This window comes from Hippocampus zosterae, chromosome 11 (assembly GCF_025434085.1).
Source record: "Hippocampus zosterae strain Florida chromosome 11, ASM2543408v3, whole genome shotgun sequence".
NCBI lineage: Eukaryota > Metazoa > Chordata > Actinopteri > Syngnathiformes > Syngnathidae > Hippocampus > Hippocampus zosterae.
The window spans coordinates 2152690-2163501 of NC_067461.1; the positions used below are offsets into that span (position 1 = coordinate 2152690).

Sequence of the window (10812 nt, forward strand, 5' to 3'; positions counted from 1 at the left end):
CGAAACCGGCAGCACAAGGCTGAGAAAAAAAGAAAAAAAAGAATTGGCCGGCCCGACAGCGGCTCATAGTCTCAAGTCTCAAGATCGTCTCAAGTCGCAAACAATCGATACGTTAAATCCACGGCCCCCGGCCAAGTTGTCGCGTGCGGGCTTGTGGCGAGCTAACTCGGATGATGCTAAGTTTTGGCTAAACATTGTTTGGGAGGGGGAAAAAAAAAAAAGTTGCGATTGAAAGCAGCTCAGTCACGAAAACCAAGTGCTTGTATGAGGGAGGGGTCAAAATTGAAAGCGATCAATGGAAAAGTAGGGCAGCGCGCCACGGGGAAAAATGGAGCTTCTGCCGTGCGAGAAGGCGCAACAGCTTTGCCAAGGCAAACTTGGAAGAAAGGCTCTCTCGCCGTTTAGCTGCTTTGCGCCGTGAGCGGGGCTGGAGGCGCCTGGCCCAACACACACACACACAAACACACGTAGCAAAGGGGGCGCCGGGCAGCGTGACCCTGCCCAACCCGGAGCGTGCGTCCCGCTGGCTTCCCGGCGCACGCTTGACCGGAGGGCGGAGGAGGCGCCGCTGGGCGCTAATCCTGTTAAAGAGCAGAGAGAGAGAGCGAGCATTACGCCGCTTGAGCGCTCCGATCCGCAAGGCCGCTCGCCTCGGCCACCGGCCGGAAGCGTCGCTGCGAAAAAAACAGGCGGCGGCCCTGCTGAAGACGTTCCTCAACCTAAAAAGTTGCCCGATGACGTCGCCGCCGTGGGGTGCCGGGACCTGCGGAATCGTCGCTTAGGCCCATTACACCGACGTGACTCAAATCGAGTGGCCATCTCGCCCCCCCCCCCCGCCCAAAAAAAAAAATCTGTATTCATCGATGAATCACAAAATCATTGATGGTTTTCCAAAAACTTGCTAAAAGTCACCCAAATAGGTTTCGAAAGTCAAGAAATGTGAGTTGACCTCCATGCACAGCGCTCCAACTTGCTTCCTGGACGTGGGCGTGGCCTCACACAGCTCAACGATTGCATGAAAAATGTGGGTGTGTGTGTGTGTGTGTGTGTAGGCGAGAGCAGTGGGGTTAGGGCACCCTGGTGCTATTTTTTTGTTGGATGATTGACAGCTTCAGAAACCCAACTGGCAATGGAGTGCTCGTCTCTCACACACACACACACACACGCACACACACACACACACACACGCACACACACACGCACACACACACACACAAACTAAAAGAGTTGACAAAGTGTGTGTGTTGTCATGCATGAGCTCCTGAAATGAGAAGAATAGAATGACGGACAGGATCGGTGGGGTGCGAGGGGGGCGGGGCTAGCTTTGATTGACACATCGGCGTATCGGCCAAAAGCTTTTTTTCCCAGTGCTCAGCTGATGAGGTCTTTCAAAAGGCGCGACGACTCGGCGTGGGGGTTCAAAGGTCGTCGAGGGCTTTCTGTAGATGGACTGGCGACCCCCCCCCGTGGAGGTGGGCGCGGCCGCGCCGCTGAGCCATCACGTCGAGCCGTCTTCACTATTTCCGCAGGGTTCTTCCGGACTCCGCTTTCAAGACACGGCGTGAGAACGGACGGCGGGGACTGGCCGAGGGCCACGCCGGGTCTTCGTCGGCGGACGGATGCCAACGGCGTTCGGCAACCGGCGGATGGGGGGGGGGGACGACGTCATCACAGTGGTCCCCTTTTGGAAAAGGCTTCAAAGCGGAGGGTTCTCAAAAAGGGGGGGGGGGAGGAATTGATTGGAAGAAACTCTCGGGGTTGGGGGGGGGGGCCTGGGGGGTGCAGCATGTGTGTGCGGGCGCGTGGGCGTGCCGCACATAAGTCACAACGGCAGCTTGCTTCCGACTGTGCGTCATGATGAATGAGAGGGCGGGACACACACACACACACACACACACACACGCACACACACACACACACACACCATTGCAGGTGTAACTTGACGAACCACTTTCATTTTTTTTTCCCATGAAAAAGCGCAATTGACTCCCCCCCCCTGCCGCAGCCCTTAACAAGACAAAAGTAAAACACCCATCTTGAATCAAGAAACTTTTTTTTTTTTTTTTTGGTATTGAAAAAACGTAACCGCACCCCAAAACAAACTTGCTAGCGGACCGATGAGCTCATCTTGGGCCACTTTTCCGTCACCTTGCATCCAATCGATGCAAAGATGGAGCCATACACCCGCCTGTCATGAAATGATTGACAGCAAACCGCTGCAGTCCAATCACAACATGTCAAACCTTCACAGGGGTGCGCCTGGGACAGAATACGCTCACCAACAGGAAGAGGACCGACTCGCTCAAGCGTGCGTGCACAACAGGTGGTCCGCGGGGGTCTCGGGCAGGGGGGGGGGGCGACAGAGACGCTCTTCCTTCCACTCGGGACGCTTCCTCTCTCCTTTGTTTACTCCCGCGCAAGAATAAATGCGGGGATGCCGACACGCGAGTGGGCAGCCAGCGGTCATTTCCTCACAGCGGGCGCGCGCACCCCGAGGCGCTTCGGTGTCGGGGAGTGACGGAGACCGCCGGACAAAAGCGGAGTTAACACCCGAGCGGGCGGTCGAGTCGCTCGACGAGCCCGCGTCAGTCACCCGGGCCAGTGAAAGCCAATACGTGTCACAGATACGACAGTCCGACAAAGCGGTGACCCCTAGTGGGCAAAAATGACAACTACACCTCACGGGCACATGACGGGGTTGAACGAGTCCTTTTTTTTTAAATCCACTTTTTTTTTTAATGCTTCGTAACTCCTGGTCAGTTCCCGTCCTGATGACGACGGGGCCGAAGTTGAGGACACGGGGGACCACGCCGACCCGTTTTGTTTCGCGCAAAGCCAAAGCCTCCGAGCCGGGAGTCGGACACCTTCCGGCTCGGAGAACAAGCACGTCTTTGAGAAGCCGGAGCCCGGCGGAACGGTTGCGCCTTCCCGGCGCAGGTCGCGACCTCGGGGCCGCGGCCCGAACACGATCCGTCCGCCCGGCGGGGCCGCGAGGGAGCTCGGCCTGAAAGGTAAAGGAAGTGCCCCGCCGCTCCGGGGTGCCCCGAGGGACCCGAGTGGCGGGCCTCGACTTACTCCCAAACTCGTTAAGATGTGACAACTGTCATGTTTTCAAAGTCGGGTTGATCACAAGTTGGACTCGGAAGCAATTCCTTCGAGTTCAGCGCTTGGGGTCGAGTCGTGCAACTGGTGCGGCGCGCTCGTTTCATTGCGTGCGAGTGCAAATTAGGACCAAGTCAAGAAAGGCTCGATTGGTCAAGCTACACAATGCGGAGGAGGAAGTCAGGCAGCGTTTCAAAATAAAAGTCCCGAGGTGCCGCGAGCACGCTGAGCCGACGTGCAAGTTCCTCCTTCTTTCTCGCGTGTTGTCTCGCGGGAGGGCGGCCAGCAAGCCGCCATTTTCTCACCCCCCCCCCCCGCTTCCGTAACGGATCCCGAGTCGCTTCCGTTGCAAACGGACAAGCGCTCCCCCGGCAGACTGGCGGCAGGAAGTCGGACGGGTTCAAGTGCTGACAGATTCCAGCATCTCATTGACCCCCCCCCACCTTCAACATGTCCTCCAGTCTTTCTCGGACGGGAGGACATGACGGACGGTTGGAAACGGTTTTGTTGGAGACGTTTCCAACAAACGAGCGTTTTAACGTACAGATTCGCCACGTCCAAGAGAGCATCCGATTGTTCCGCGGTTGGATTCAGCGCAGCTTGATTGATCATGCCTGCGTGGATGTCACGCACATACAAATTTAAAAAAAAAAAAAAAAAAAAAAGGAAAAACTTTGTGAACAGAGGATGCCAATCGTCTTCATCCGCTGAGCAAGAATGCACATTGACAAAGTTAGGGCTGCCGTTCGAGCTCCAAGGGACAGCACTTGACAGCATCATCATCATCATCATCTTCATGTGAGAGCCAATCAAGTGAAATGTCGGGCCACAGAGTATTTGTTCCTTCCCATTGGCGCAGTATGATGAGGCGCGTGACGTCATGAAGATTCCAATCCAGTTCTCGTCCATCAACTGAGCGTGTCTCTCTCTCTCTCTCTCTCTCTCTCTCTTTTTCTCACGCACCGGGCCGCCCGCTCCGCGTCCGCGCCGCCCGCTTCACATCTCGGCGGTGACGTCACGGGCGAAGGTGGGCCGCCAATAAAAAGGCGCGCGGTCCGTCCCGCCGCTTCAGCTTCACACTCGACTTCGGCGCGGAGGAGGTGAGCACGCGCACACGCACGCGCACGGGTACGCACATTTGGGGGACGTGCTCGCGCCGCCTTGGGGTAGCGGTGGGGTCGCGTGGGGAGAGGGGCGGAGGGGCGGCGAGCCGAGACCTGCGACCGGCCCCCCCCCCACCAACCCAAAGCGTGCTCGCAAGGTGACGGACAAGACGGACTAGTCTTTGGAATAGTTGACGGCTCGGCTCGGCGTCTCCATCCGCTTCCGGCGTGCGCGCTCGTCTTGTCGCCTGCGGCGCGTGCTCGCCGCGGGGGTGTGGTGGTGGTGGTGGGGGGGGGGGGGGGCGACGTGCGCCAACAGACGCTGACGCGCAAACTTTCTCTTTCTTATCGGCTGTGACAGTGGACCCCCGCGAGGACTCGTCAGGTATCTGCACTCGAGGATTTCATTTTTTCACTTGCCGGCAATTGAAATCACGTCGCCGCGCTTTCCGCCGCTCGTCAAAATTGGGCTCGTTCTGCTTCTGTTCAAAACAAGCGAACTGCTCATTTTTGAAATGCACCAATGAGATCATCTCATTGGGATTTTGCAGGTTGAATGACTAAACGCAGCATTAAAAAAAAAAATGAATAGTTGTATTTAACTTTGCATGCCAACTTTCAGATCGCAGACAATCTTATTTTCTTAAAATATATAAATAGTCCCCAAAACAGCGAGAGAAAAACTTCACTGATACTTTGACAGGATTTTGGAGGAGCGACCGTGCCGAGTCAAAGTGACTTCAAAATGCACGGAGAAAAAAAAAATAATAATAATAATTGAGCGGGTATTTAAGAAAGCCACATTTAAAGACTTGAAGTTGTTTTGAACTCAAACTAGTTTTTTTTGAATGGGGATTTTGTTGTTGACTAAAACGTTTGACACAAAAATGCTCAAATGCATTCACTCATTACCTATTGCTCAAACACTATTTTTATTTTTTTTTATTTTTGTACTAATATATATGTATATATATTATATATACATATATATATATATATATATATATATATATATATATATATATATATATACATATATATACACACATATAAGTGTGTGTGTGTGTGTGCCTCTCTATCTTTATATAAATATAGTTAGATAATATTTTTAATAATAATAGTTCAATTGCATTCAGCTTTTGCTACTTTATACTATAAAGCAGCAAGGCAGAAAATGTTACGGGGTAAGTTTTAGTCATAGTCTAATTTTCAAAAAATTTTAAATTTTGAACGTGAGGGATCGAACATAACGGCAATGCTTTGTGGCTTTGGCAAACGGTGACACCCCCCCCCCCCCCCGTCCCCCACTGAAGGAGACTTTTTGTGCACGACGGTTTGACAGAAAGCGCGTGAGCTGCCCTTCAACGTCTTGCGATGCAAGGAGTCCGACTGTTCTCGACTCGTGTCGCCAATTGTCGGAACTTGCGATTGGAGATGATTTTGCTGCTCTTGTGCGAACGCGAAATGGCGGCCACATTCCGTCGTTTTTTTTTTTTTCCTGGGACGGGCAAACAGACCCCAGAATGGAATCGGCATTTTCACATGGCGTCAAACTTCATTAGGCTGACGGTCAAGAGACTTTTGGAATGATCGCTTGAGGGAATCATGGCTTCTCTTGGAAGTTCCGATTGAAACGATTGCCGTTTCAATCTTGATTGCTACTTTTCCTGATCTGGCTTGAAGTGGGAGTCCTTCTGCTTTCTCAAAAAAGTATTTCCAGTAAGCACAGCGTCCGATTTCTTCTCCCGTCGGTGTACGTGCAGGCGCGTTGGATCCCCAGGTCGACCGACCGACAAGTGAGGAGGAGGAGCAGAGGAGCTTTGGTTGGATGTTTCCAGTTTGGAGGCGGCCATGTTCCCCGCTTGGCACTTGCCCGACGCGTGGGCGGTGACGGGCGCCCTGACGTGGCTGCTTTGCGCGCCGCTGGCGCTGGGGCTGACGCGCCTGCTGTGGAGTTTGCGATGGAGTCTGAGCAGGGACCCCCGAAACCCGCTGCCCCTCCCCCAAGGCTCCATGGGCTGGCCTCTGGTCGGGGAGACCCTGCACTGGCTCGTCCAGGTAAGCGTCGAAGGTTTGGTGATCAAATTCAGCCGCGACTATTTTGACAGTCGATTCCGTTCATCGAATCTCTTTGACTTCTCCAGTCGAGACCAATTCTCTCTGTGTCCCCCCCCGCCCAAATAAGCCACTTTCGCTTTGGAAAACAACGGTCAACCGGAGGGATCAAGGAGTCCGTTTCCAAGTCGCTTTGTCTTGCGCGACTGTATTCTACTGCCTCTCGGTGGCCACACCAAAGTATTTGCCACAAGCAAGAAGCACCAGGATGTCTGTTGGGGGGGGGGGGGGGGCGAGTTTAGCCTCGGGTGTGAGCGCCAGCTAAAAGGACTCCTTGCTCTTTGGGGGGTTTTGTTGCTTTTTTTTTTTCAAAATCTCCCAATCCGTAAGCCGCTCATTTTTAAGAGTCACGGTGACGAGGGTTCGGAAATGAAGTGTATTTTGGGGGTCATAGTTTCAACGACGAATGAACAAAGGCAATCGGAAAGATTTTGAGGGGATCGTCATCAGCGAACTAGAAAAAATCTGATGGGGCGGCCGGTCGGCAGGGCTCCGACTTCCACGTGTGTCGCAGGCGGCGTCACGGCAACGTGTTCAAGACGCACCTCCTGGGCAAACCCGTCATCCGGGTGACGGGCGCCGACAACATCCGCAAGATCCTGATGGGCGAGCATAGCCTGGTGTGCACGCAGTGGCCGCGCAGCACGCGCATCATCTTGGGACCCAACACGCTCGTCAACTCCACCGGTGACGCTCACAAGAGCAAGAGGAAGGTACGGCCACTCAGCTGGTGCGGGGGGGGGGGCTGCGGGGGGGGGGTCAAAGGTCAAGCGAGTCGGGTGGAGTCAAGTCTTGGCTTAGGCAAATGGCCACACACTGTTGGGAAAAAGGTGCGGGTCCGTCGGCTCGTCACTGGGGCGGCATTTCCTGCGATCCTTTGAACTCGCCCCCTTCGCGTCTGTCAAATTGGCCACATATTTGTACCCTTTGCGGGCAAACGGGTAGCCAAGACGACGACGCGCTACAATAACTGACCCGGCAAGGCCAAGATCTATACGTTGCCGGTGTGATTCCTCAAATCGGGGCAACTTTTCACGGCTGACGAGAAGTGTGTCGCGACACGTGTCTGTCCAGGTGTTGGCCAAAGTGTTCAGCAGAGGCGCTCTGGAGTCGTACCTGCCCCGGCTGCGGGACGCCGTGCGGCGCCAAGTGGCCGAGTGGTGCGCGCGGCCCGACGCCGTGGACGTGTACGCCGCCGCCAAGTTGCTGACCTTCCGCATCGCCGCTCGCGTCCTGCTGGGTCTGCGGCTGGACGAGGAGCGAGTGGTCTACCTGGGCGCCATCTTCGAGCAACTCATGGACAATCTCTTCTCGCTTCCCGTGGACACGCCGCTCAGCGGTCTTCGGAAGGTCCGTGTCCGATCTTTCCCCCGACGTCGGTTTCTGATGCGGTGCGGTCGCGGGGGATGCGACGTCGTCCCAGTTGATCGGTTTGAACGTGAAAGGCCTCTCGTCTTTGTCGCGCGTTCAAAGAAACGGAGGGTTGAAGGTGATTTGCAAATGGTTTGTAGGGGATCAGAGCCAGAGAGATCCTGCACGCCAACATGGAGAAGATCATCGCCGAGAAGATGGAGCAGCAGCACCACCACCAACATCTGGACGCCTTTGACTACATGTTGTCCGGCGCCAGGGAGCACGGCCGCAGCCTCACCATCCAAGAGCTCAAGGTACGAACTCCCGTTAGCCTTGCAGGGACACCTCAGCCTGCGGGCCTTAGATGCTTGGGTGAGGTAGGCTTAGAACTCCAGCCGATAGAAGAATATCCTCCACCAGAGTTCTTTCGGGGGCAGAAACCGCAAGCTCCCGAAAGGATCTTCAGTGGAACCGCCGAAGGAGTTCACGTCAGGGCGTTCTCGCTGACTTTGCAGGAAACGGCCGTGGAGCTGATCTTCGCCGCTCACTACACCACGGCCAGCGCGGCGACGTCTCTGCTGCTGCAGCTCCTCTGCCACCCGGCCGTGGTCCGACGCCTGAAAGCCGAGCTGGATTCCGAAGGGCTGACCGGCCCAGGAGACGGCGGCGATGGTCCTCGGGCGAACTTGAGCCTGGATAAGCTGAACCGGCTACGCTACTTGGATTGCATCATCAAAGAGGTTCTACGCTTCCTGCCGCCAGTTTCTGGAGGCTACCGGACCGCCCTGCAGACGTTTGAGCTGGACGTAAGTAACCGTCCGTCCATCCACGCGTATCCGCAAACGTGGCAGGCAGGACCTTAGATCCGAGCGCACGAAGGAATCTCGTTTCTGAGCAGCTCGCATATTAGCAGCAAGGCGTTGCCGTGAGGATCGTCGCCCCACCATGGCCTCCTCATCCTCAGATGCCCCTCAACCGCCCCCACCGCGCCCCCAATTTGCGCAGGAGGCTTTTTGTAAAGATGAAAAAAGATTTCAGAGGAATTCCCCCAAGACTATTGTGGTCCACGTGAGGCTGTTGCTGCTGGTCTTTCTCAGGGTAGAACCGGTCTATAGAGCACAAAATGTCATTATGCCTGTTCACTCAAGCACCGAGACCCGACCCGGCCCGGTAATTGGACTGGAGTTAAGAAAAAGCTCCTATCAAAAGGAGAAAAACCACAAGAGACGACAAGTTTCCTCTTGCTTCTTCTTCCCAAACAAAGACTCGGGCCACAGAAATGAAAAGGAGTAATCTTTCTTCTAGACCGAGTCCGAAAAGAAGTTTTTGGCAGTGAATGAGTTAAGGGTAAAATGATGACTACTTTGGCCCGCCATCTTGTAAGCTTTCACCGTGACAACACAAACAAAAGTACTTGACACGTTGCGCAGGTCGAAGAAGCGCACTCGTCGTGGTTTAGAGAAAACCAAATTTGAGGCGATGGTCCTGGTGGGAAAATGGAGGAAGTGTTGGGGGGCGAGATCCCGTCCCAGGCCCAGGTGGAGGACTTTGGCGATGATGTTGTTGTCTTGTTCATGGGTCAAGGGCAGGATGGGGGGCGGGGGGGTAATGGACAGGCGGATCAAGCGTATCGGTCTGTCGGGGCGAAGAAGCAGCTGAGCCAAAACGCCAAGCTCTCGATTTTCCGGTCAATCTACATTCGGATCCCTCACTTGAGGTCACGAGCTGGAGGTCGTGACCTAATAACAAAGCTCATCGGATACGAGCGGCCGTAATGAGTTTCCACCGCGGGATGTTCGGTGCTCTCCCCCCCACTTAGAGAGGGGGTGAGAAAACCGGGCTCGAGCATCTAATTAGGATTGTCTCCTGGACGCCTTCCCGGAGAGGTGTTCCGGGTCCGGGTAGGAGGCCCCGGGACACGCTGGAGAGACCATGGCTCCATGAATGCCTGAGGAAGAGGCTGTGGGGGGGCTCCTTCCGCAACCCGGCCCTGGAAGCGCAAGTGGGGGGATGGCGACATCGATATTTATCAGCACCTTTGTGTTTGTGCTCTCAGGGCTACCAGGTCCCCAAAGGCTGGAGTGTCATGTACAGCATCAGGGACACGCACGAGACCGCCGCCGTCTTCCGAGCCCCGGAGCTCTTCGATCCGGACCGTTTCGGGCCGGACCGCGAGGAAAACCGCTCGTCCCGTTTCAGCTACGTGCCCTTTGGCGGCGGAGTGCGGAGCTGCGTGGGCAAAGAACTGGCTCAGATGGTACTCAAGACTCTGGCCGTGGAACTGGTGGCGACTTGCGAATGGAACCTGGCTACCCAGGACTTCCCCAAAATGCAGACGGTGCCCATCGTGCACCCCGTCGACGGACTGCACGTGCGCTTCACGCCAAACCGGCCGCTTCGTTAAGACGGACCGGCGTACCGGGAGGCGGGTTCCACTTTTCAGGACTTTCTCAGACTCGCAACTGCATCAAGTCCGGTCTTGTGTGCTACGATTGCACTCCGGCAACATTCTGGCCAGAGCAACACGTTCCGACCCGATGTCGACACGCATTCACGCCTAATGGACGCCGCATCGATACGCATTTCCCCTTCCTATCAATACGATTGAACTCAAATGATCATGACGGAACCGCATACCACCGAGACCATGACACTTTGCGCCGCTGAACCGAGGACTGGCCGATCCTATTTCTTTGCCGCTGCTGTTATACGCCAAAACAATACAGTGGAACCTCTACTTACGAAATTCATTGGTTCTGGAAAAATGTTGTAAGTCAAGACGCGTTTTCCATGTAAATGCCCTAATTCGTTCCGAGCCCCCCAAAATTCCGACATAAATGTTTTTTAAAACATCCCCACAATATCGTGATCATTCTCGAATCGCAACCCTCACCCATTCGTACACTCGGTATCAAAAAAAAAATTGACGCGTTACATCAGTCCCACGCTGACAGCCGACATCCAGATCAGCTCTTGACGATCCACGTTCAAACCTCGAGGCCATGGGATGGCAAAACACACACTGACAAGCCGCCTCTCAACACGTTCGCACCTGATCTCGGCAACGCCCTCTGTAGCGAGACGCGGGTTCACATCGCCAGTCAACAACTTCGCACTCGACGTGAACCCGACGCTGACG

At 54.9% G+C, this 10812-nt stretch overlaps 1 protein-coding gene across 2 annotated transcripts; it reads left to right on the plus strand.

The window, feature by feature from the left end:
• Positions 1-4012: 4012 nt before the first annotated feature.
• On the plus strand, positions 4013-10523 carry LOC127610514 (cytochrome P450 26C1). Of its 2 annotated transcripts, none has more exons than XM_052080745.1 (7): positions 4013-4202; positions 5969-6263; positions 6809-7033; positions 7395-7670; positions 7832-7987; positions 8189-8479; positions 9730-10523. In XM_052080745.1, the coding sequence occupies exons 2-7, from the start codon at positions 6057-6059 to the stop codon at positions 10075-10077; spliced, it is 1503 nt and encodes a 500-aa protein (XP_051936705.1). In that variant the 5' UTR covers positions 4013-4202; positions 5969-6056; the 3' UTR covers positions 10078-10523. The 2 variants fall into 2 exon arrangements, with proteins under 2 accessions (XP_051936705.1, XP_051936706.1); XM_052080746.1 differs by lacking the exon at positions 4013-4202 and adding an exon at positions 4501-4590.
• The last annotated feature ends 289 nt before the right edge of the window (positions 10524-10812 follow it).